General features: G+C 40.5%; 1 protein-coding gene across 5 annotated transcripts in view; it reads right to left on the bottom strand.

The window, feature by feature from the left end:
• The window catches only part of Pde4d (phosphodiesterase 4D, cAMP specific), a 1,301,793-nt gene that overhangs the window by 315,265 nt on the left and 960,083 nt on the right, over nt 1-26,445 (bottom strand). The window contains exon 2 of one of the 5 annotated variants that reach the window (XM_030247262.1): nt 7,795-26,286. The exons of the other annotated variants lie outside the window; for them this stretch is intronic. Within the exon in view, the coding sequence (XP_030103122.1) occupies nt 7,795-7,883 (89 nt within the window). The 5' untranslated portion in view covers nt 7,884-26,286. The remainder of the gene's footprint in view (nt 1-7,794; nt 26,287-26,445) is intronic. 5 annotated transcript variants of the gene reach the window in all.

Raw genomic sequence — 26,445 nt, 5'->3', positions numbered from 1 at the left:
CTTCTTAGTATTTTACTTACTATTTCCATGTGTGAACCTTTTGGAGCAGTATAAGAAATAAAGTAGCAGAAAGCACATAGAAAATAATCTCGAATGTCTCCTTTATTTTTTCTTCCCCCTCCTCTTTCTCCTTGTATTTTCGAGTGAAGGCAAGCAAAAGCGTATTCACTCACGAGCTCTCAGTCTGACCTGGCTAAGGACACAGTCACAGGTGAGATTGCTTTCCAGACCGTTCCATTGTCAAGGGGCAATTAATTCTGAGTTACAGATTAGACACCAAGAACTGCACATCCATTCATAGATATACAGAATGGGTGTTTCGATTTATAGTTACATAAATGATCACTTGCCTGATGAAGGCTTTCCTGACATTCCCATGCAAAACCTCCTTTTCAGATTCTATTTTTTTCTTTATTGTTTAATATGTTTCTTTTCTATAAAGACCCCATCCATTTTACTTCTTACTATAACAATATCATAAGGTGAACCTTTTCCAGGCATAAGGGTGTGCTGAAATGGTCTGTCACAGTTGCTGGGAGCCAATTACCTTTTAGGAGTATTTATAAGTTAATATAATCAGCAACTATTAAAAACTTCAGAAAGGTAAGATCAAATAAATCATATTAAAACCACTCAACATTTGCTACTGGTAAATAAATAGACTACACAACACAACCATGTGAGTCCCAAGTGACTGCCTTGGCTGTTTGACTGAAAGTATTGAGTTACATGGCTTTAGCATTGAGTTGAATGGGGCTGACAGAAGGGACAGAGACTTTTACAGGATGCAGCTTAGGGGTTCTTAATCGATCCAAGGGCGCAGTCCAGTCTCATCATTACTAGTCCTTCTCTACCGTAAATGCAACAAAGAGAATCAGAGTGCCCCATGCTTTACAGTGGTCTGAAAATTATTACAATGCATATATACCAAACACCCTTCCAAGGAATGGAATACAGAGAAGGAACAAAGAAGGCGAAAGTCACTATTATGCAAAACTTATGTCCCAGAATTGATAATAGCTAACATTTACCTCAGTTCTATTTATGCACTGGGAACTTTACACAGCCAGCACAGTTAGTCAACATTACACTCTGTATAAAGACAAGAAACCGAGGCGCACGGAGTTAAGTGATTTTTTTTTTCTACTGTCAAATAGCTGTCTGTAAGTAATGATGTGGAAATTTTAACTCCAGTGTGACGGTGTGAGTGCCAGCCAACTCCCTCTGACTTCTAAAGTAAACTGGTGAGCATGTGCGAAGTGCCTGGAAGGACACGGTCTGTAAGTCAGCTGTGTTATAGGATTCTGGGACCAGAAGTGGTCTCCATAATGGCAGCTAGTCTCTAAACATATTTGAGAAGGGACATCTCAAAATTCATGAAGTGACAAGTGGAGTGTAGAAATTGCTATAAAAGAGGTGGTAGGAAGGCCTGTCTTGGAGTACATATTTTTGCTCAATCTGCACAATGACCTTATAAAGTAGGTGTTTTCATTCTCCATTTATAGACATGGCATGGGTTTCTGGAGGCCAGGAGAACGGCCCAGCTGAGAAATCAACAGGGATGGCATTTCAGCTTGGGGTTTGGTTCAAGGGCCAGAACTACCTAGTCTGTGCTATGCCCCTGCATAATGCCAATGACTGAAAATATTATCATTTTTATTAGGGATACATGTGGCCTATGAATGATTGGTTGTTTTCATGGTCAGTTTAGTAAATATTACTCACAATTTGGGGTACAATAAAAAGACTAGCTTAATGATCAGGATGGTGCTAGAAGAATGGGTATACAGCTGGGGGATGATGCCGACTTCCCTAACTGAATCTCCTGTTCTTTGAGCAGCTGGCCAAGAAGCAATGGTTCTTTTTGCGACTAAATTTTACAATATGACTAGTGTGCTGGTTAGATGAAAAAAGTCAGCTGGAAGTCCAAGAGGCGGAATAAAAACCTCAGGGAGGAAACAGAAAGAGACTACATAAAACTGCAGTGCTCTGTCCCCCCCTTCTCCTTCCCTCTCTCCTCCCTCCCCTCCCTCCCCTCCCCTCCCCTCCCTCCCCTCTCCTCCCTCACTCCTTCCTTCCCTACATTCACTTCTCTCTCTCCTTTCTTTGGTTCCTTCATTCATCCCCAGCCACCTGCCCAGCCCCCATTTCTATTTTTGAAACAAGGTCTGTCTCACTCTGTAGCCCTGTGTGGCCAGACCACTGTGGGTGGAGAGAGAGAGACACTCCCCCCTACATGTTCCTTATGGCCCATCTGCAGTATCTGTCAGGATCTTGTGCTCCTTCATCCCTCTATCTATTCTGCATAAGAAATACTTTGAGACTGGGCATCTGGTGTAGTAGCAGGATGCACACAAGGCTCTGGCTTCTTTCTTTAGACCTCAGGCATGGAAACAGTTATTCTTTCATTTTGATGACTTTGTTTAACACTACTTTAAGCCATTGTAATTTGGCTATAAGAAAATTTAGATATAATTTAGCTATTTTATATTTTAATTGGTCTCTATATATTAGAATATGGAATGATCATTGGATGATATATATCAGAAGATCTTATATATAGTATTATACTATATAGTCTATTGTATCATGTATCACATACTATAAATAATACTATACCAGAACTATATTTTAGAATAATTATCTTCCTATATTGCATGAAAGTGGGAGGTGCTATTTACTCAGGGGAAGATTCTGATTTCAAGAGACTATAGAACTCACACAGATTTCCTTCCTCCTGGGGTAGTGGAAGGTGGAAGGGTGACTGTTCTTTGGTGTCCAGGCTGTAGGGTGGCCTGTCACAGTTCACCCTCGAGCAAGCTTGTATGTACTGTTGAGCTTCATTCATAGCACAAAGGGGCTGTGGGATTTGTTGCCTGTGGCTGTTTGGTAGGACTACAGGCATGAGATAATGAATACCTCTGGGACAGCTGCCCCAGGGGTCCTAGACCACACTAGAACATTATAATATAGTAGAACACTGCCTGGTACAGCATTTTAATATATTACAATATTCTAATTCTGTATTCCAATTCTTATATCATAAATGTATATAAATGTACCTGCTATACATGATCTATTATCATTATTGTTTATTATTATTATTATTATTATTATTATTATTATTATTATTAGAGACAAGGTTTCTCTGGGTAGCCCTAGCTGGCCTAGAACAAGCTTTACAGACCAGGCTGACCTTGAACTTACAAATTCTCCTACTTCTGTCTCCCAAGTGCTAGGATAAAAGCCATGTGCCACAATACTCTGCTTAGCTCCTATTATTCTGGCTTCTGACATTCTGACACCTGGTCCTTGGTTTCCAAATCTCCTGCCCTCTCTCTAGGATTGGACAGTAAACTGTGTGCATCTTTTGAGTCACTCCAAGGAATTCAATGAGATGAGCTGGGGGATCACCAGAAACAGTGGAAACCACCTGAGAACTCTCAGATCAAAGCCATGATATGCGGTAGCTGCTCCTTGGACTTAGAAAATAATGTTCCAGGTCTCCAGGTCTCCAGAGATGCTGGTAGCGCTCACTCCCATCCTAAGAGAAGGGTTCCAGCCAGTGTTTGAAGGTGGACGTTGGCAACTTTGACTCCACAGTTACCGATTCCTGTCTATTTCTTAGGTATAGTACCATGCACACCACTTTTCCTACGAGCCCCACTTACCCCTGCTGCTGTGAAACCCCACAGTTCAAAGAGACAGATCAGAGCCTGCTTTTCAGAGTGGAGCGGTGCTTCACATATTGACACCTTTTTGCTTAAGCAGGTATTACTTTATGTGTTCATAGCACAAGACCACCTGCGTCATAGGCAGTGCACAACGCTCTGGACCACTGTGTGGTGTAAAATATTCGCAATGTGTTTTACAAATCATGGTCTTGGCAATCCTGCTAAAACAATTTCAAAGTTGAGTTCGCCATTCCAAGAATTTCAGTATAGTAGAGTACCTTATGATCCAATCAGTACAGGGGGCAGTGCAGTCAGAGCCATTTTTCTGCTTCAACCCGTGTAGCTCTGCAGAGTCACCTCTGTGCTATATACTTGATTGTTCCTTCCATAGACTTTTATGTGCAAGGCACCTACCCCATGGCTTGCCATGCAACCCGTCTTTGTCAACAATCTTTACTGAGAAGCCATGAAGATGAATGTTTTATCTTATTTCCTGGTGGGAAGACAGGGAGATCTTTACAACAGGAGAGATTTTATTTATTACTTTTTTTGAGCATTACTGGAATTTTCAACACTGACATTTTCAAGTCAGCAAACAAACAAACAAGCAAACAAGCAAACCAATTTCCTGGTCTTCTCCAGCTAGAGCTCTCTGAGTTCCCAAGCTTGTTAAACCTTTGCCCCATGATTCATTTCCAGCGTCTCCTATCATGGGCCCCCGGCCCTGTTACTCAAGAGACTACGTTTAAGTCACCCAAAGAAGTCATATACACAACATGTTTGCAAAGCTAGTCTCTTCTTCTCTCCTCTCCAAAGCAGACGTGAGAGGCCTCTCTAGAGAGACGGCTCTTACACAACAGGTCACGACCTAGGGTCAATCGTAGCATGCCCTTGAAAACAGAAGTCACCTTTGGAAGCAGCTCCCTGAAGCTGACAGTGACCGCATGGCTTTAAGCACCATTGGCACTCCATTCTTACTCCACAGAGGAGAGCTTGCTGTTATGTAACTCTGTCCTGCTCCTCTGCTCCCCACCCCCACGCTCCCGTCTCTCTTTCTTTTTCCTCTACTTCTGTGACCTTGCTCTGTCTTTTGCTCTCCATATTAACAGCATGCATTTATGACAATTATCTATTTAGAAGGTAGGGGTGTGTATGTGTGTGTGTGTTTGTGTAGGTTAGTGTGTATGCATAGAGGACAGAGGACAAACTTGATATTTCTCTCATTCCTCCATATGGGTTTTGAGCCACTGAGCCCTCTCAGCCCTTTCTCTCCTTCTATGGATTCAGATTTTCTTTAAAAGGCTATATAGAGATACTTTGTTCTGTTCCCAAAAATGTATTTTGTTCACAAAAGACTTGTCACTACTGAAAATCTAATTCCCAGTCTATTTTGAACATTGTGTAATTATCCAAGAGGTTATTTCTCAAGGGTCACTATACTTACCACATGTGCAGTCTTTTCTACCACTTTAACAAATCAGACCCATTAGCTAAATTTGTGCCTTTCCTTTAGCCTGAATGCCATCGTGAAGTGGAAACCTAGCCAAAGAAATGCATTTGAGCTTAAGGCTCCATGTGCCATCTGTATCATATAGTAACAGTCATTTGCTATTCAAAGAAAAGCATGATGCAATACTATGCACAGTTAAGAAAAATTACAGACTATATAAATATAAAAACATAAATATTGCCAGGCAGTGGTGGTGCACACCTTTAATCCCAGCACTTGGGAGGCAGAGGCAGACAGATTTCTGAGTTCAAGGACAGCCTGGTCTACAGAGTGAGTTCCAGGACAAGCAGGGCTACACCAAGAAACCCTGTCTTGAAAAACAAAAACAAAACACCAAAAAGTTGTCTTCCAGAAAAAATAATCTTACATGGGAGGAATCTAATGAAGAAATACTGGCTAGGGGCCAGGTCTTTCACTTGCTTCAATAATGAAATCATATCCAACATCTCTTAAAGGTCAAGGGAAACATGTTATTTTCATGTTTTAAAGACTATTGTGTATTAAAAAGAAAAAAGGGGAAATTCACAAAGTGGTTTAAAATTAAATTACATTTAAATATTTTTAATGAGCAGTTTATTGTTTTGACTTCACAGAATGCTATGCAGTACAACTGCATTCTCAGACGTAGCTGCAGTGTGCAAGCACAGGTGCTCACGTGTGTTTGTGTGTGTGTTTGCATGTGTGCATACACATGCATCTATAGATATGTAGTGACTCAGTGTATACTCTACTTCAAATGTAAAGCTATATGATAGCTTTATATATATATATTTATTTATTATCCCATATCACTGGGCTACATGCCTAATCTTTTAGAGAGCTGAGATGACTCTGGGGGTGGGCAACTGTATTATCATCTCATTCAATTTGATTTGTGAAAGGCATGAACATAAGAGCTAGGGCTGCACACAGTACTCAGTGACACCAGGGGAGAGGGAATGAATGGCTGTGTCCTACCTAAGGAAGTCACAGACTCCAAAGGAAAGATGATGCAGATCCCATCACAACAAACACAATGTATATAAGAATTCAATTCGTCACCATGCAAGGGATTGACAGATGGAGAGGAAATGAATGAGTGACAAAGGTTTCCTGGAGGGACCTGTCCCTTGACAGCTACTGGAGGTGCTATCTTCAGCCTCCGATTTACTCTAAATAAAGCATGTCAGAAATAAAGTGTGGGACACATAGGTAATGGAGAACCCCTCTTCACTTAGACCAGGTCACGTATTTGGAAAAGACCAGAGCTTGAAACAAGGAAATGTCTGTGCCTTTGATTTTAAAAAAAGGTGGTGGTGGCGGGGAGATTTTATAACTCATTTGTAAATCAAGTACCACTTCAACTCTGCATCTTTAAAGGGTAGGCCAGATTCTTCAGTTCATCCAGCCGCAGCTTTCTTCTATTCCCTCTACTCCGCAGGCAGATGCCCACAGTGTTAAAGAACTTGCTTTCAGATCTACATGGTAAGAAAAACCTAGAAGCCACACATCTTGGACACAATAATGTTGGAGGCTTGGTGATAGTACGTTCCGGGCATGCAACACACATAATCAGGCGTGGCATGTCAATAACAAGCAAGCCAATCATATTCCTTCATGCACACTTGCCACAGGCGCTGGCTTGCCAACGTTCACCAAATGTCTTAATAAATTAATACCATCATGACGGACGCTAGCTGTTTTCATTAAAAAAAAAATCTAGGGTGAAAGTTTTCTCTCTGGTTTTCAACAAATAAAATCATTAATGTTTTAATCCAAATTTAAAATGTTTTCTCTGTAGACAACATAGAACGTAATTTAACTAAAAACAAAAACAAAATAGTGTGTATTTCTGTATAAGTTTCTAACTTTGTTGGTAGCTGACCTAAATAACAAAGACCCATTCTTAAGATTATGCAAACCATTTCCCTTTTATTTACTGTGGCTGCATCAGCTCCCAGCAGCAGTACAGCCAGGTATTTGGTTAACATTAACTAGCCTTTGCTGTGAAACAAAGTTGACAATATGTAGTAGGCATGTGGTTGAGAGTTGTTATGTGACTTCCAGAGAACTCACTAGAAATGCAATACGCCTTACACCTTAACTTCGAAATTACGGTATCTCATTCTTTGAGACAAACTTTAAAGTGAGTCACCCAGTGGGTCACGGAGTTAGCTTCAGCTTTGCAATGTGGGTTTTGCCCTGTGAATAACAGCCCTGTAGTTTGCTATTGTTTGCTGGGCGAATTAAATCAGCAGCTGTTCTGAGTAGTTAAAAGACTTAGCTTACAGTTTAGCAAGCTTGTTTTCCAAGACAGGAATTGATTAGGCAAATGAATACATCCACCCCCCACACACCCCACCCCCCAATCCCAGAACTGTAACTAACTGACAAGCTTTGTCAAGTTTACCTTTCAACTCTCAGAATGGGCTCTGAGAGTTGGGCAACTTCCTGCGACCTCAGGAGGTCCCCACAAACCCAGGACTATTTCAAATGCTTACAATAGCCCAGGAGCTGAGCCGGACATTAACCCAACCATGTGAATGAAGGAGATTCCCTCAAAGTTTTACTTGTAAGGGACCTACAGCAGATAAAAAGGCCTCCCTTGCTACCAAAAGGAAATTGCCATACCTGTAGGACTTTGAGAAACGCAATCTTGTTCTAGTTCTTGGAGATGGTCCTGGCACTGCGACTCCCAGGGGATCCCAGACAAAAGCCATTTGTAAAGAGAGTGCTAAGAGATCCACAGGAACAGCAGAATGTCAGAGCAGATACTGGACCCTGGGGCGGGAAGGCCCTTCAGGCTGCAAGAGGCACTTGTGGCTGAATGAGGGCATTTCTTCAGTGTGGTGGTATGTGCTGACAGAGAGGTGGCAGGCTGGCTGAGGCAGGGCTGGAAAGGGTGGCCAGCACTTCCTGCTGCGTGACACTTGCCCTTTGCGACAGCGCTTGCTTCACCTAGACAGTCTCTTGTTAGTGTGAGAAACAACTCCCTTGAAACTGCTTTTAAATATAGCCCAGCTTAAACAGCAGGGCCACATGCCACTCCTGAAAAGCATAGCCCCCACCCCACCCCCCACAGACATGCAGATGCACAGACTGGGAGGTGTGGTTCAATGGGTCAACTTACTCTTAGTGTGAATGTTAAACAGTAGTGACCTGTAGTGAAAGGGAAAATTACACATGGACCCAGGACTGGGAAACTTGACAGGAGTATTAAATTTCAACTCTGGCTATCCAAATAATTTTTTCTTATTCTAAATTCTCTTAGATACATGTATGAATGTCGTTATTAGAAAACCTTGTAAAAAAAAAACTTAGTAATTGTTAAAAACAAAACAAAACAAACAAAAAAAACCCCTCTCCTCCCTGCCAGTCAGTGTGAGATGAAAACAGGCAGATCACTTTCAGAACTCCTGGCAACCTTTCCCTCAAAGGGATGTCACTGTGTCACCTTGCAGAGTGAGTTATAAGGAGTGACTTTGACAGCAGAGATCAATGTCTTGTCCCGTTCTTCGCTCTTGAACAGATCCCTTAAAACGTCCTTCTTTCAAGTCACATAAAGGCTGAGAGATCCACAGAGCTCAGTTGTGTGGTCTCAGAGTTCAGCGCGCGCGGCAGGGAGACATATATTTCAAGGTGTCCTCAAGGACTCAAGGCACCCTGGTGTCGTCATCACTTCTCAGGAGTCAGTGGTATTTAATGCTGACAACACAGCCTAATTCCATCACTCCCTGCCCAAGCACTGGCCTGCTTGTGACCTCCATTGTAAACCAAGGCAGGGCTCTACACATCCAGGATAAGATTAGAGAAGCTTGGAGAAACCCTAAAAAAGATGTTAACCCCCTCTGAACTGGACAAAATTGACTAATCGCCCTAAGGGACCATCTCCATGCCTACCAGGGTTAAAGACCCTTAACATTCTTTTTTTTTTTTTTTTCCTGGCTCCGATCCCAGCCTCACTAGGCTTAAGATTTATTTATTTTATGTATGTGAGTACAATGTCACTCTCTTCAGACACACCAGAAAGGGCATCAGATCTCATTCTAGATGGTTGTAAGCCACCACGTGTTTGCTGGGATTTGAACTCAGAACCTCTGGAAGAGCAGTCAGTGTTCAGTGCTCTTAACTGCTGAGCCATCTCTCCAGCCCCTCCCCCCCCATGCTCTCGTGATTTGGGGGGGCATTAAAATGTTAAACAAGCTGAGCATCGGGCACAGTGAGGGGAGGGGTTTCTGAAAAAGCTACATGCTTTGGAGATGTGCAATACAGAAGGTTTTTGCCAGTTGTGTTCTTTCGTTATCTGACTCACATACTCAGTAGGTGAGTGGTGGCTGTCTGGCAGATTAATAACGCTGATGTTCAAAGTTCCAATCTAAAAGAAGACTTCTGGGGGTCAGCTTGTTGTATATGATTGTTTCACAAATGGCCTTTGTGCTTTTGGGTAAGGCTCTATATTACATACGCGGAAGGCAGGTCCTAGGAGTGGAAGAAAACAGCCATCCCTAGGCCCTCGGTCTTTACGTTGTGTGAAACTCCACAGTTGCCTCTTGGTTCCCATTGATCTATTAGTTTCTATCAGGGATAGCTCTTGGGCAATGCTGCCCCACTCCTGACGTAGCACCACAGAGATAGACAACTCCTGTTTAGCAGAATGGCTTTGTATGGTGCTAGAGCAAGGCCATGTAGGAAAACTGGTAGACTTGTCAGGTAGAGAGGGATCTTGAGGGCTCATGGAAAGGGGAGGCTGGGTATGAAGGGAGAAGAACACACAGAAACAGGAAAATCCCAGTAGAGCTGGTCTTTTCATCTCTCACAAGAGAATTGAAACCTATTCCTTACAGAAATCATATGCTTTGCAGGTAAAACAGCACCACTGATGTCTGCCGCATGTAGAAAGCTTCTGAGCCCCCAGATGTTGTGTGTTGTCATGGTTTTATTTTTTTCATTTGTAAATTACATTAATCTCATTGGTGTATGGTGTCTGGGCAGCGGATACATGGTAGAGGACAGCTGGTAGGAAGAAGATGGCTCTCTCTCTCTCTCTCTCTCTCTCTCTCTCTCTCTCTCCCACATGGGTCCTAGGTATTGGACTCAGGTCATCAGGCTTCATGACAAGAACTTTAATCCACAGAGCCATTGGGTCAATTTTTCTCCCCTGTAGTTTACATAGTTTTATTGAAAATAACATAAGCCTTATCATTCAGTCTCAAAAAGTTTTTTGCAAGTAATCATATATCACATCTCATACACAGTATGTAATACATATGCACACATATATAGTTTGTTAGTTATATTTTGTTGACTTTTAGAGACATGCAGCCTTGGGTGGCCTGGAACTTGTTATATAAACCAGGCTATACTTGAATTCATAGAGTGCTGGGATTAAAGGTATGCCCCACCATGCCCACTGCTAAATTTATATTTTAAAATGCAAATTTCAGCTGTAGAGGTGGCTCAGCAGTTAAGAGCACTGACTGCTCTTCCGAAGGTCCTGAGTTCAAATCCCAGCAACCACATGGTGGCTCACAACATCCGTCATGAGATCTGATGCCCTCTTCTGGTGTGTCTGAAAACAGCTACAGTATACTTATATATAATAAATAAATAAGTCTTTTAAAAAATAAAATAAAATGCAAATTTCAGTACTGTTTTTTAGAAATGGCCATTACTCCACAGATATGAGAATTAGGCAACTGGAAAAATCAAAGCCCAACAAACAGGGTGTTTTCTAGAATGTACCTTTGCTGTATTTATATTTGTGCCAGCAACTTATAACTTTCACTTTGTATGGGTAGAAAGAGAGTCAAACATTGAAAATACTTGAGTTAATTTTTACAAAGCCAAACTGTTTCTTCTTAAATTTCTGTTGTTATATACAGTACTCATGGATGCAATTCTCAAACAAAAACTAAGCAAATCAGAACCCTAAAAAGTAAATTTATCCCAGTAAATGGAAGAGCCAATTGTTATCCACACGGCTCCCAATCCTCCTCAACAGCCACCTCCTGCAGCAACTTAAACCTTATACTCTGCAGCGCTCTAAATAAAGCTTTCTTCTTCTCCTAATTCTTCTTCTTCTTCTGTCTTTGGAACAGTTCTACAAGTTTTGTTCCAAGATTCCAGATGCTGCAAATGACAGATTTGGGTTTTGGTGTCTGACCTAGAAACTCAGAATTTCCTTTATAGGGAGACAGCCACTCTAAGTTAAACTGAGACTCCTGGGTATAAATATGGCGGAATTTAAATGTAAGCACACATGCATTCATTTACTTCCATACCAGGTCGTGAGTGAACAGGACTCGGGGAGGTGTAGAGGGTGGGAAGTAGACCAGAGAAAGAGAGTTACAATAGCGGGGCTGCGGTATGGTGAAATCCGCTGCCTCAGGAAACCAGAACAGTCAATTAAAGGGGCTTCAGGATAATGCTGTATTTTGAAACAGTTGTTGGTCAAAGACTCAAAGCTAGAAGTTTTTTTTGTTGTTGTTGTTTTGGTTTTTCAAGACAGGGTTTCTCCGTATAGCCCTGCCTGTCCTGGAACTCACTTTGTAGACCAGGCTGGCCTCGAACTCAGAAATCCGCCTGTCTCTGCCTCCCGAGTGCTGGGATTAAAGGCATGTGCCACCACGCCCAGCACAAAGCTAGAAGTTATAGAAGCAAACATTAGCTGTGCAACTGTCAGCTACCTCTGATGAGGGCAGCATTATATTATTGGAGTTTCAAGATCCTAACACTGACAATAGATATGCTAATGTGGAAGGGGGAGGGAAATCTCCTGGGGTCTCACTCCCTAGTCAAAGAACTACAGGCATATAAGGACTGCTTCCAGAGTGGGAACAAGCCAGCCTGGGATGGGGCTCTTAATCAGTTATTTTCACATACCCACAGCTAGAAATAATAGTAATAATGAAAAAGAAAGATTCAGTGTTATACATAACAACAGGAATCAAAAAAAAAAAAAAAGAAAAAAAAGGAGAGGCCATTGGCTTGCGAAGGATGAGAGGTGAGGGAGTGGTTAGAGGGAGGGGTCCTGGGAGGAGTCGAAGGAAGAAAAGGGGAGACAGTGATTGGATTGGATTTTAATTAAAAAAATAAAATTATTAAAAGATTACATTTTCAGAGTGGTCAGTCACAGAAACATACAAGAAAAAGAAGTTTAACCACTCTCAGGGACTTTTTAAAAACAAATGTTCATGCAAGACAAGTTCCTGTGGCTTACAAGCAGCTTTGTTACAGGAATTGTTTATGATCAGCAGTGATCATTTATTTCTGTGAATGGAAGTGCTGCAGTTCAAAGAAAATCCTAGCATTATTCTGCAGCAAGCACTTCACTTTCATCTGTGGAAATAAACTATGATCATTCTAAACCTTACGTGAGTTCCATTTGATTACAGGTCAGTAATTGCATGTTCTGAAATGGTGACCAATTACTTTATGTGCTGGAATGCAGTTGAGAGCATCAGAGGAGTGTGGTTTGTATTTTGATCATCCGTAAATGTATCCTACTCTCTTATATGTGCCGGGATTTAAAGAAATAAATTGCCATGGAAATGTTGAAGTCAACAGGGCACTGCATAAAATAATAAGCAATAGTCATACTTAAATATAAGAATAATGGACCGTTTCCACTGTGGATTGTGGAGCAAAACCTTTACTCAAGTTTTCTATCTATCCTGAAGTATATATAGAAATGATTTGGCAATTTGAATGATAATCAGGTTAAGCCTTTGCTGATAAGGTAATGGAACTCCTAAAGACTTAAACTGAGTTGGAAGAAGGGCTAGGAAAATAGCTCAGCCATTAAAAATGTGTGTGTGTGTGTGTGTGTGTGTGTGTGTGTGTGTGTGTGTGTGTGTGTGATTTTTATTACCTTCCCTTTCCTGAATAAAATAAAATAATGAAGTAAAAAAGACCACCATCACTATTACATCCAAATTATTGTTACAAGAATGTGCCGTTAAGAATTATATTTTTTAAAGGAAACACCATCAGGAAGCTGTTGAAGGGAGGGGACAGTCCAAGCAAATGGTCCTCAGAGCTACAGTGATGCACAGAGGGCCACATGGTCTGGCTGGGTTTCAGTGCCTCCCCCATCTGCTCTGACTTCAGACCATTTGCAGGGTTTTTAAGAGGACTAAAAATGTGTTTTACATAAAAGCATCCTAGACATACACACATGCATGCACTCAGGCACAAAGGCACACACATGCATGTGCGCATGTACACAGGCACATGTGCTCTGGACTCCACCATTAACAATGTAAGCTTTTAGGAGAGTGTAGAAGTTACTTTTATCCTGTTAAAAGCATTTTCATTTTTTAAAAATCATCCTTTAAAATTGGTTACAAAATTCTATTTGATCTGTTTTTTGTTTTTTCTTCTTTGTTTTTTGTTCTTTGTTTTTTGGTTTTTGTCCTTTGCATCAAGGTTTCCTTGCCAGGGATAACTTTGTTTCTCTATTTGTTATCTTTTTTTTACCTTAAGTAAGAATAGGATTACGGGATTAAGTCTTAAAGGGTTAATGTTTTATTTACAAAACTGAAATTATCCCTGTCTTATTTACAAAGACTGAATAAAAACAACAAAGAACGACTCAGGAGTTGTATAGGACACTACCAGAACTAGCTGATGGAATGGTTTCTAGTTGTTTTGCCTTATGCTTCAAATGTAAAAACAACTCTCTGTCTCTCTGTCTCTCTGTCTCTCTGTCTCTCTGTCTCTCTCTCTCTCTCTCTCTCTCTGTCTCTCCCTGTCTAAAAACATATGGGCTATGAGCACAGGTTGTTCAGTTGGTAAAAAATTTACAACCGTGGATCCGACTGTGTTTCCCACTTGTTGCCTGCCCACCAGTTAAGGTCAGAAACGATGTCTTCCCACTTTTCAGACCCATACTAACAAACCAGCAAAACAATTTTGGAATTGCCAGACTGCAAAGCAAAATTGCTCCCTCAGGACTAAGACAAAAAGAGCTCAAATACCAGAGATTTCTAAATAACAACAATCTCATGTGTCCAATTGTGGGGGCATAAATTTTTCCACAACATTTTTTTTTTTATACGCCAATAGCCATAAACTTTCCTGTTCTCAGGCCCTAGCTGTTGGCCATCTCCTTCAGACCCCCCTGCACCAGGATACATCTTGAGCATTGATTGAATGGAAAAAAAAACAAAAACAAAAACCAGCTGACTGTCAGATGACTTTCCTCTAGTTCCTCATCCTGCCAGCATGATTTCAATAATGATTTTCTGCTCATTTTGTAATAAGAACATGAGATATGTTATATAAGCCCTAATAATCAATTTCCAGGCTTCCAATTTCTTTTATTCTGTTTGATCACCGAGGAAATTGAGGTTTACAAAGTTTGAATAACTTATTCCTGAAAGCATAAAGCTAAGGAGTAGCAGATGCAAGGTTAAACCTACGGTCCTGTTCCCTACAAAAACCTACAGTCTATGTGCCGAGAAAGTAAAGAATGCGAGAAGGCTCCTCTGAAGGAGAGGCAAATCATGGCAGAATCATGGCGGAAGTTTTAGATTTTCACTGGGGAGGAACCAGACAGACACCATGGCTAACAGTTACCTAATCTTACACAGCCAGACAATGCCTCTAGCCACTATTGTCAGCACTGAGACTCAGACACGTTAAGTTTCTGCTATCATAAAGTCAGTCTATGATGACAGACACGTGAGTACAGGTTAGTTCCGTTCATCTCTAGATCGTGGCTTTGCTCTTGATGGCAAATGATCTTTCAATTGATAACTCCTGGAAGAAGACTGAGTTTGGAGTGGCACTAGCTGAAGGCAGAGCCTGAGTGGGCCCAAGCATGAAGAGCCATAGAGACTGTGAACTTGGGATGCCCGCCCGGAGGAAAGGCTGAAGCGCATGCGCATCAGCCTGTGTGCGCTGCTCAGGGTCCGGCGTTTTCCACGTGGGAAAGAAATAGAAATGCTTTTTAATTGGTGTAGCCAATGATGGCAGCTCACCAATGGCTAAAAAAAGAAACACCGACATCTGCTTTAGAGTCACACCTAATCATTTGTTTTTGCTAATTTGTTCTTAATTCATCACAGGACACGCAAAACGTTGAGGTCTAGCTCTCTCTCGAAAAGAAAACCACCCAAGAGATTCACAGCTAGACCTTGATATAATCGCCATTAATGAGGCAGTAGGGAAGGCCCTGAGCTCTGATTCCATGCTATTCCCATTTCATTTGTTCAGAGACATTAAATGCCTTTGCCGCGTCTGATGATGGCGAGCAACAAGGCCTTGATAGAGATCCCAGGTCTCTGCTAAGCGTTAGAGGATAGGCTGTTTCTATTAATATATTAGAGACTCCCTCTGCTAAGTGACTGCTTGCGTATTCCAGAGAGTTGTTTCTCAGCTCATCAACACTAAAAACAAACTCCTGGGTAGGACAACTGTTTGCTGTCTGTCAGACATCTCTTAAAACCACATTCTCAAGTTCTTACTTCACAGTCAGATAGAATTTAGTTCAGTGTTAAGTGGCTGAAGGGACAGAGAGACCTGGTGCCCTTCACAGACACTTTGAACTCAGAATATCCTCTCAGGAAAATGTCACTGAAACATGTGATAGAAAACGCTTCACTGTACAGTCGGTACCTAGCATTACACCGCCGCGCCACAACCACCACCCACCTACATCTTGATTTCACCAGTAAAGAAAAAAAAAAAAAGCATACTGTAAGTATGACTAGGAGGCCCAAGAAAAGCTACAATACACTGAGTGTCAGGCGTCTGTAGTCCAAAGTTGATGGGGAACAGCAAACTTGTTGAGACTAAATATTTATAATATGGTTCAAAAAAGAGATTCATTTTGCAAAATAGCGCTATTGGAATTTCAGAAACGTAGAACAGCTAAGGAAATTTCCTGAGAGTATCAACAACTCTATCTCTTAAACTCCACCAGTTACCCTTGGGAGATTATCTCTAGCAGGTCACCATTAGATTGGACCTGAATAACAAGAATTTCAATGTTATAATAATATATATGGTGGTTTGGATGAGAATGGTCCTACAGGCTAATGTTTGAATATTTAGTTCCCTGGTAGAACTGTTTGTGATGGGTTAAGGGATATGGCCTTATTGGAGCAGGTGTGGCCTTGTTGGAAGGGTCACTGAAGATGAGCTTTGACATTTCAAAAGACCAGCCATTTCCAGTTAGTGCCCTCTCTGCCTCTTTGTGGTGGTTATCTCAAGATAGGAGCTTCGAAGTCATGGCTGCCTGCCGCCATGCTCTCTGCAACTAGACTCTGCCTTGGCTATAGTGTCTTATCACAGCAAATTAAAAGTAACTAAAACTTACTAAGTTACTATTAAATTAATAATACTTATGAATTTTATCTCATGTTGAGCATAATTTATAATTTCCCATGCTTTTTCTTATGGAACCTATTCTAAAGGCTGTACTTTATACAGGCAAAAATAATGCGTCTTTTTTTCTCCTTTTGTATTGCAAAATGCAAAAATTATGAGTTCCCAAATTTTACTTAGAAAAATAAATCAGTTGTAACTAACTGTTAAAAGCACACTCAAAGATTATGAATTTTAAATATCACTATGCAGGTAAGTGATAAAAAGCTGCTACCCTGTGATTTTAACCCAGTTTATTCTTATGTAACATGCTTTCTGAATTGTTTGATACAGGGACATTCTTAGTAAATACTGATATTCTTGGTAAATATTGATTATCAGTCAAGCACTGGATAATGGATATATGGAGATTTTCCAGTTTTTGATACTGCACAAAATATTCCCTAAAATTCAAACAATAAAGGATGTTTTAATAAATGAGAATTATTGTGTTTTCTCTTCATGTAATTTTTCCTTTTCCCTTATTATATTGTATGTAAGCTTGTTATAAATGTTGGGCTAATTGTGAACAAATGATTAATAAATAGAAAGCCCACATTTTGCCGCTACTGGTTTTAGCAGTCCTGTCTTGTGCTCTTATTGTGCCAGCTAGCCCAGTGTCACTTCTCAGCACTAACAAATGCAGGTCACAGTCAGAAGGCATTAAAAGACTCAGGGGATTTCAGGTTAGTCTTCACCAATGTGAACAGCTGGCAGGTATGACCCCTGAACACGCTCAGCCTGTTGGAATCTGTCTCATTGCCAAGGGATCCAGTGAATGAGCAGAGACTCTAGCAATTTCTGGAAGAAGCTGCCAAGGAGGGATGCTCTGAGGGCTATGGAGTATCCCAACTGCAGAGAGCTGACTCGTTGGGAACACTCAAGGATGTAGGCTTACAGCATTCAGTAGAACAGTTCAGTATGATGCCACTGGATTGTAAAGAGTATTTTGAAACATTACAGGGAATGCTTTGTTAAGAGGTGTATTATCAAAAGGAGACTAGGAGTAGAATCTCAAAAATCATTTACTAATTAAAATATACGCCAAAATATCGACTTTTTTTTTTCTGGGCAATAGAACTATAGAAATTTGTACATGATCTTTCCTGTAGAGTTGTCATGTCACTGACAACTACTACACGTTACTGTAATGTACAGATAAAATTGGATATATGTTAATAAAAAGTTGAGCATCAAAGCTACTTTTTTTTTTCCTCACTATGAATTTTAGAGTTTTAGACAGATTTCAACAAAAGGTCATGAACAAAGACCTTTGGGTCTCTTTTAAATTAGTCATGTCTCAGAGAAATTTCACAAGTTGCCGAGATGTTAAAGGTGCTGAAAGAAGTGCTCAGAAACCAGACAGGACCTCACATCACTTAGCACTTATAGTGGTGTGATCTAAAATTAAATTAGAAGGAGCATGGTGAGGTCTACAGAAGCAGAATTGTAAAGGAGAGAGCAGTCGGTTTCCTAGTGTGGACCAGCAGCCATGGTAGGGACAAAGGAAAGGAGAGAAAGAGGTCTAAAGGGATTTGCCAGGTCTAAAAAGAAATTCTCCTGCAGAGAGACAGGGACACAGAGAGACACCGAGACAGAGAGAAACAGAGACAGAGAGGCAGCAGAGAGGGAGGGAGGAAGATAGAAAGACAAAGATAGAGAGAGACCCAAAGAGAGAGACAGAGACAGGGAGAGACAGAGACAGACAGATAGAAAGAGACAGAGAACTGAAAGTTAACACAATGCCCCCTAGTGAAGACAGGGTTTCACAGCGATCCCTGCGGCTGGGCATTTCCTTTCCTTTCCTCACCCAGTCCAACTTCCAGTCCTTTAGAGGATGCAGATATGGACAACACAGAACCCGTGATACTATTAAATATTCACAAATTGCCAGAGACAAGGCTCAGCTGCTAAAAGCACTTGCCGCCTATCTGAAGTCTTGATTTACATCCCCATGACCTATGTGGTGAGGATGAGTGGAGACAACTAATTCCTCCAAATTGTCTTCTGCACATGGATACACACACACACACACACACACACACACACGCACACATACACACACACGCACACACACACAATTGAATTTAAAAAAATTAAAGACTTGCATAAATGATCCACATAACTATATTTATTAATGACAATGTCTTGAAAGAACTTTTAAAAATAGGAAATCTGTATCTATGTTTGTCCCTATGATTTCTGACATTTGCTCTTTTTTTCTCTCATAAAAGTTTTTACCCATTTCACAAGACAAAGAATTGAATACTGAAAATTATACACAACGCCACAGTTAAATACTGTCTTTTCATATTAAAAATTTAGAGTCAGCAAGCTATAAAGAGAACAGGCTCAGACTGATGAGGAGAGGAGATTCACCCTGGGTTGGCTAGCACCATAGCTAAGCTCTGGGCCTAGCCCAGACTGATCAGATGTTCAAAGATCCTCCCTTGTAAGTAAGTGCCTGGAGCCTCTCCTGACAGTGGTACCCCCAACTTTCAGGTCTTGAAGTATAGCCAGTTCTCTGGCATAGTCTGAGACAGTTTGAAATCTTACAACAGCCACTCCCAAGGACAGCAATTGGATCACAAACCCATGTTTTATTGTAAAAACCACAGACAATATGAAAGGCCAAGACAACTTATCTCTCCCAAATCTGCTAGTCCTGTATGAATGTTCTTCAGTGAGAATTGCCTAGACGGACTCCAGAACTCCAAAGAACAATCATAAATGTCAGCCAAGAATTCAAGGAGTTTAAAGAGGACACAAACAAACAGTTCAATGAACTTTTTTTAAAAAAGTAGCAATAAATGCCTGAGTGATGATGTCTAGGAAGACACAAACATACAACTGAATGAAGTGACAAAGAAAATCCAGGATCTGAAAACTGAATTCAATAAAGAAGTAGAACTCAAGCTGAAACGATGATGGAAATAAAACCTCAATAACTCCAACCTAAGCAGCAGGAGGAACCTTATAAGAAGAACAGATCAGGTAGAAGATAGAGTACCGTGATTGGAAGATAAAGTGAGAAGCTAGACCATACATTCAAAGAACATTAAAACACACACACACACACACACACACACACACACACACACACACACACACACACACAAGAAAAGAACTTTTAAGGGATGTGGGAGACTATAAGAAGGTCCAGTCTCTGAATTCTAGGCATAGATGAATGAGAAGCACCTCATGTCTCCAGCATAGGCCAGGCCTTCAGTCAGTTCACAGAAGACAACGTCCCCAAAGTAAGCAGAGATACATCCATACAGAGACGAACCCCTCACAGAACACTAGATAGACAAGACCAGAAAAGAAAGTCCCATGGCACATCACAGGTAAAATACCCAACATTCAGAACAAAGACGGTTCTGAAAGCTACAAGAGAAAAAGTAACAAGTTACATGTAAAGGAAGAACCCTCCTGAATAATAGCAGATTTCTCAGTAGAAGCTTTGAAAGCCAGAAGAGCCTGGAGCAATGGACTCCATGTTCTAAGAGCATGACTTCCAGTCTAGGCCACTGTACCCTGAAGAACTATGGAAAGGAAGTAACTACCATTAGACTTGATTAATAGACACAAGACTGCTAAGATTATCACAATTCGTTTAGGTATGTGTGAAGAGAGCATACTTGAAGTGTCATGAATCAACTGAACTTATTCTAGGAAGGCAGATCTATTTCACTATTCAGAAACTCACTCAATGCAGTTGTTCTCCAATTAATAAGTATAATAGGAAGTCATAGGCCATTTTAGGAAATGTAGAAAAATAGTTTCACCAAGTTTAATAATAATTTTTGCATTTGTCCATGTGTGGTATGTGTGTATATGTATTATTATACGTGGGTGCATATATATATATGTGTGGATGCACATGTATGTGTGTGTCCATGTTTGTGGAGACTCAAGTTTGACACTGAGTATTTTCCTTGATTGCCCTCTAGGAGGAAGAGACAATGGTGATGACAACTATATGTCAACTTTGAATTGAAAGAAACTTTAGCACAATAAAGTAATATCAACCAAAAGGGGAGGGAAGTGAGGTGCCCCCCAAAGGTTTCAGATTAATGAAAGAAAGAAGCAGAATTTCTCAACCTTGCTAATGCTGCGACCCTTCAATACAGTTAGTTGCTCATGCTGTGGTTATGCCCGACCACAAAATTATTTCATTGCTACTTCATAACCATAATTTTGTTACTGTTATGAAGCTTACTATAAATATTTGATATGCAAGCTATCTGATATCTGACCCCCAAAGGGGTCTCGACTCACAGCTTGAGAATTGCTGATCGACAAGGATTCAAGAGGGATGCTACACATGAGAGAATACAGCATGAGGTCAGACTCACACCCCACCACCATTCTCCAATATAGCACATAGCACTGCGTGATGTCTTTTCCAACATAGGTTTTAGATGGCTATATTATTACATATATTTTATTCAGCTAAGCTTTTTGTTCTAACTGTAGATGTGATCTAGGATTGTTTACCTTTCTTTCCAGGGTGCCTCTGGGTTTGTGAGTAAACCCATTGCAGGTGTGAAAAGCTTAGACCCCTTGCCTGAGAATGCATAGCTATTGCACTGAATTAAGGACAGACAGGGCAATGCTACTGTGAGCAGGTGAGAGGCAGAAGTGAGAAAGCATTGACCACACCCAAGGCTTCTGGTGATGAGCAAGGACTCTTTCTTATCTAGTGTAATGTAAGGTATATTGCAGTCTTCTGTTACCTGAAAGAGTGTGTACAGAAAGAAAACATTCTATGCTCAGTTTTCTGCTGGACTCTGAACTTCCTGTGGCCTTGAGAGCCTGGGACTGCCATGTAAAACAAAGCTAAATACACATGTGAAATGAATTCTTTCAGCGTTCTTAGAAGACAGTCTTGGACTCTGTGAGGAGTAGGAGTGTGTGTGCCAATGACTGGAATGTAAATAAATGAATAAGTGGATAAGATGTGGAATGAAAAAAAAAAGACAGTCGCAGGAAATTTCATTATTTTGCTCTAAACTCTGCCTTCCTTAATGTAATAAATATTTAATTCTGTTTTGTTCCAGAAAAGACTCAAGCTCCTCCGTTTCCTTTGGCAATTAGCTTAGATAAGCTGGCTCACCCATTTTTCCACCTACACAGTGCTCAGTAGCAAATCCTTATGGTTCTCACAACTCTCTTTGTACTTGAACTTGGCTGAGACTGATTCATAGATGTGATCATGCATTTATCACTTGAGGGTATCGACACACACTTATCATATTGTTTATCTGTTTGTTTTAAAAAACAAGTCCAAATGACTATTTAAATCTGTCATTTTATTTATGTCAATTCATTTAAATTTTTAAAAGGGAGTAAAAAAAATGTATAGGATTTAAGAACTTAGAGATACGTGAGCAAAAGTTGCTGGAAAGAGGCTATGTTCTTCACTAAACCTTCGGCAAGGTTGATGAGTGGATTAAAACATCAATGACCGACTGTAGGGGGTTTGGAATGGACAAGTCCAGGGTCAGATCATCTTGGGCTACCTTCAGCCTTCCTAGTAACCATCTAGTGCCATTCTCCGTACCTGACCTAAGATCTTTCTGACAATTCGGTACATCATTTGGAATGTCTAAACAAGCACCTAGCTGCCACAGACCTAAGGCTTATTAGCCTGTAGCTCTGTATTTTTAGGTCCCACGCCAGTTGTTTGTTGGAGTTAGTGAGCGTATTAGTGACATCTCTATTGTTTTGACAACACACCAGGACCAAGACAACTTGAAGAAAGGGTTTATTTGGGGCTTACAGAGAATGATACATTCTGTAACATGGTAGGTACAGTGTGGGCGGGGTGCTGAGAGCTTAGGGCTCACATCTGGAACCACCAGGAAGAAACAGAGACCTACCTGGGAATGACATGCAGATTTTTTTAAAAGTCAAAGTCCACTCCCAGTGATATACTTTCTCCAGAAAGGCCACAACTCCTACATGTTCCCAACAGTGCCTGCAACTGGGGACCAAGTATTCAAATGCCAGGGATTTATGGGGAACATCTCATTCAAACGCCTAAAGCTAGTTAGTTTCTGTTCCAGCTTTTGACTAGTCCATCAAGTTGTCCAGTTTTCTCAATCTTTAAAATATTCAAAAGCTTTAAAATATTACAGCTCTAAAAATGAGTTTTAAAAGTGAAAAGTTTCTATATACTGAGAAGATAATTCATTCTACTTAAAAAAATTATAAAAACAGTGAACTGAAGTGTCCTAAAATTTTGCTTTGTGCGATGTTATTTCTGAGACTTCTTGTTGTCTGTGTGCCAGGACATTCTTAAGAATTTTGGGTCTAGAAGTCCAACTTAGCATAGATCTTGGCTCTCCTGTTGCCTGTCCTTAGCTTCTATGCACATATGTCCATATGTAGGGAAAGACAAGAATGGGGTGTGTGTTAAAGGGAAAGAGATGTATAATGGGAGAGAGGAGGGAGAGAATTAGGGAGAGGGATTGTGCATGAGAGAGAAAGGAAGATGGGGAAAGGGAGGGAGGGAGAGAAGGAGGGAGGGAAGGAGGAAAGGAGGGAGGGAGAGAAGGAGGGAGGGAGGAAGAAAAGAGGAGGGGAGGAAAGGAGGAGGGGAAGGAGGAGGGGGAGAGGAAGAGGGAGGAGGAGGAGGAAGAGGAGGAGGAGGAAGAAGAGGAAGAGGAAGGTCAAGAACACAACTAAGCAAGCACTATCTCTCTTTGACACGTTCTAGTACTCTCCACAGAGCACAGGGACAACGTATACTAGATATTAATTTTATATGCTCTTCTCGCTGGCCTTGCTTTCCCAGTCTCCTCTCTCCAATCTCTGGCCACTCTCCTTTCTCAGTGTATGGTCACTCTTCCACAATGTAGAACCTGAGACAAATCATCCCCCTCTGGGATTAGCAGGTTGATTCTCATGATGTATCTGCTTGGCTACAAGATTCCACTCCAATAGTCTCTGAAGCAGAATGCAGTCTCATACCCTGATCCTTGTCTCTAGCACTGACCTAAGCATCATGTCCAAAACCACGGACATTGCGATGCTAAAACAGGCTCCTGTTTGAACAACACACATTAGCCCAATGTGAATGATGAATATTCATGAAAGCATGTTTAGAAATTACAGAAAAATGAGATGAACAAGAGAAATGAAAATCATCCCTACTAGAACTAAATTGGAAATCTGGCTCATTTTCATTTTTGTATGTAAACAGATGCGTTTATGCATCTAATTTTAATATTTAATTGAGATTTTTAATGTCTGTGATTAATTTTAGATTCTATTCTACTTCTTATTTTACAAGAAGCATTTCCTCATATTATCTAACATGTGAAAATAAAATTAGTAGTTGATGCCTTGATACAATACCAAAATTTATCTAAACATTAGTTCATATGGTATATTTATGTTCCATGACATCCATAGTACAACTAATTTTGGATGGTTATCTTTGAACACTTATATTTTTAAAGTCTCAAAAGATCTCTAAAATTCAAACCCTTTAAAGCAGAAATAATAATAAAAAAATAGGCTTAATTTTAGAGCCTGAGGTATGTAATGATTTTTATTTATTTTCCTAAGAAGAATACCTTGAGTTAGCTTAAAAATTAATGTAGCAAACTACATTTGTATGCATGATTCATACTTTAAAAAATTTTGCAAATGTAAGATCATTTGACATAACTTGCTGTGTGTTACAGGGAGTTCACTCCATGATAATTAGTCAGTACTGAGAATAACAAGACAGTGATTTCTTATACGATAGGAAAATGAAAAAAATCCCACCATGAGTAGTTATGTGGACCATATTTTATAAAAGGCTGAGAGCGATAAAAGTGAAGGAAAGAAAGCCAGCCAGGAGGTTGTTATTAAAGAGACCCAGAAGTCAGCCGCTGCCGTTTCTTGTGCTCTGTGAGGACTAGAGAGCTGCAGGTCAGCATTTCAGAAAAATCATGCCCATGGGGGCACAAGGCTTTACTTGAGGCAGGTTTTCCTAATTGTAACGTTCTGTTGAAGAGAAGTCCTTGACTTAAACATATCCTTTTGTGCCCTCTAGTGTTTGAATTCACAAACACTTCGGAGAAGGTTAACTCAGAGTTCAGATGGGACTACCTTGCTTTTCATTCTGCAATTTAAAAATCCCTCGTTTCACAAGAACAGTCAAGTTGCAATACCACCTACCACTGAGCAAATCTTGCCGCGCCTGCCGCCTTCATTTTTAATGAACAAAGCCTTATTGGCACATGTGCCACAGCCCTCTAAAGGGTCATATGTGGACAACTGCATTTTTTCTTCAGGACAGAGTTGAATATTGACTTACTGGCTGACAGTGCAAAATCTTTTACTATCTGGATTTGCATCAGGTGACCCTTGCTTGGGCCAGAGAATTCAGTATTACGTTAGAGACTGTTAACATTTTAGAAATTAAAAAAAAAATGCCATTCCTTTCTATCAACCCCCGAGACCCTAGTAAAAATAGATAGTTCTAAGTCAGGCAATTGGCTTTTGGTTCGGTGACCAAGCACTTACTTCCTTAATGAAACGCGAGCTGTCATAATTCTTGTAATATGTGCTCACTGAGATGATATACACCTGATCCTGATGACTTTGTTGCGATTATATCAGAAAGAACAAAATAAGATCAAAGGTCTTCACCCAATAAGACCAGAGCCAGACAAACTTTCAGATCCTTGTGCTAACTCACTGTGGTAGCAGCTTCCTGTCCTTAGGATTGTACCCGAGACAACCAGCCAAGCCAGAAAGGTTACACACAGTTTGGGGGCATTCTTGACCACGCCAGTTAGCCCTGTTGTTTTGGGTGAGACAGCATATTTCAGAGGGACTGTGGGCAAACCAAACCACTCATTGGCAGAAAAGGCCTCAAGTTCCAGCACCCCTTTTAAGGGTACATCCCAGTGACCCAAAGAAGTATGACAGGGATGTATCTTTTAAAGGTTCCTCTGCTACTCTCTAGATCAGACACGTCTTTATTACAATAGCCCTTTCGGGACACTCTAAATGCAAACTGCAGCATCCATATATTATTGATTAGCCGGAACACAACTGATCAACACCTCCATTTTTATACACTTAGAAAGAAAGCATTATTTTATGTTTAGATATACACACAGTATTTCTGTACCCTAATATACCACTTATTACAAATACAGAGTGTATCTGAATTTGTGTTTGAGGCAATTCTTATGCGATTGGTATTTTATGTATATCAAGGGTAGAGGGCACCAAGAGAAGGTGGTAGCTCTGTGTGGGAACGTCACTGGCTATTCAACTTATCTGGTTCAAATCGCAGGTCTTCTCATGGCTCTTTCGTGTACCTTGTACCTTTATTGAAATTCCCCTCCCCCATCACGTTTGAAATGACCACTGCATAGTTTATTCAAGCTTTTCGTAATGTTTCTCAAGAAGGGAATGCATTTTCCCTTTCTAACTTTAAATCTGATTTCCATTAGAATCCTGGTCATCACCCTTCCACCCCCCACCCCCGTCAAAGATACACAGAAGCAACAGCCTGGCCAGACAGTTTATACAACCCTTTAAACATACACCCAAGCACAAGACACTGCAGAGACTTACAAACATCCAAACCAAGTAATGGAAACCAACAGCATTGCTTCTAAGCTACAGTAACGACAGTGAACTTTCTTGTGAAGTGTCAAGAGAAACGAAAATAAAATTCAGGGCAAATTAACACCATACCTTCAATCCACAAGGGGGAAAAAAAGTATCCAGACTTACCTGAAAAAGAAAAAGAAAAGCAATAAATCTCAAAATAAAGAATTAAATTTATAATAGATAATGCAATTTTTTATAAGTATGTAGTTAGTTCTTAAACACAGTTTTCTGTAAATAACAAGTTACACTTTTTAAAAATGTATGTCAACGCCAAAATGGCTG

This window comes from Mus musculus, chromosome 13 (genome assembly GCF_000001635.26).
Source record: "Mus musculus strain C57BL/6J chromosome 13, GRCm38.p6 C57BL/6J".
Lineage (NCBI taxonomy): Eukaryota > Metazoa > Chordata > Mammalia > Rodentia > Muridae > Mus > Mus musculus.
Note: the sequence above shows the minus strand (reverse complement) of the source record. Positions and strands in the feature narration are given on the sequence as shown.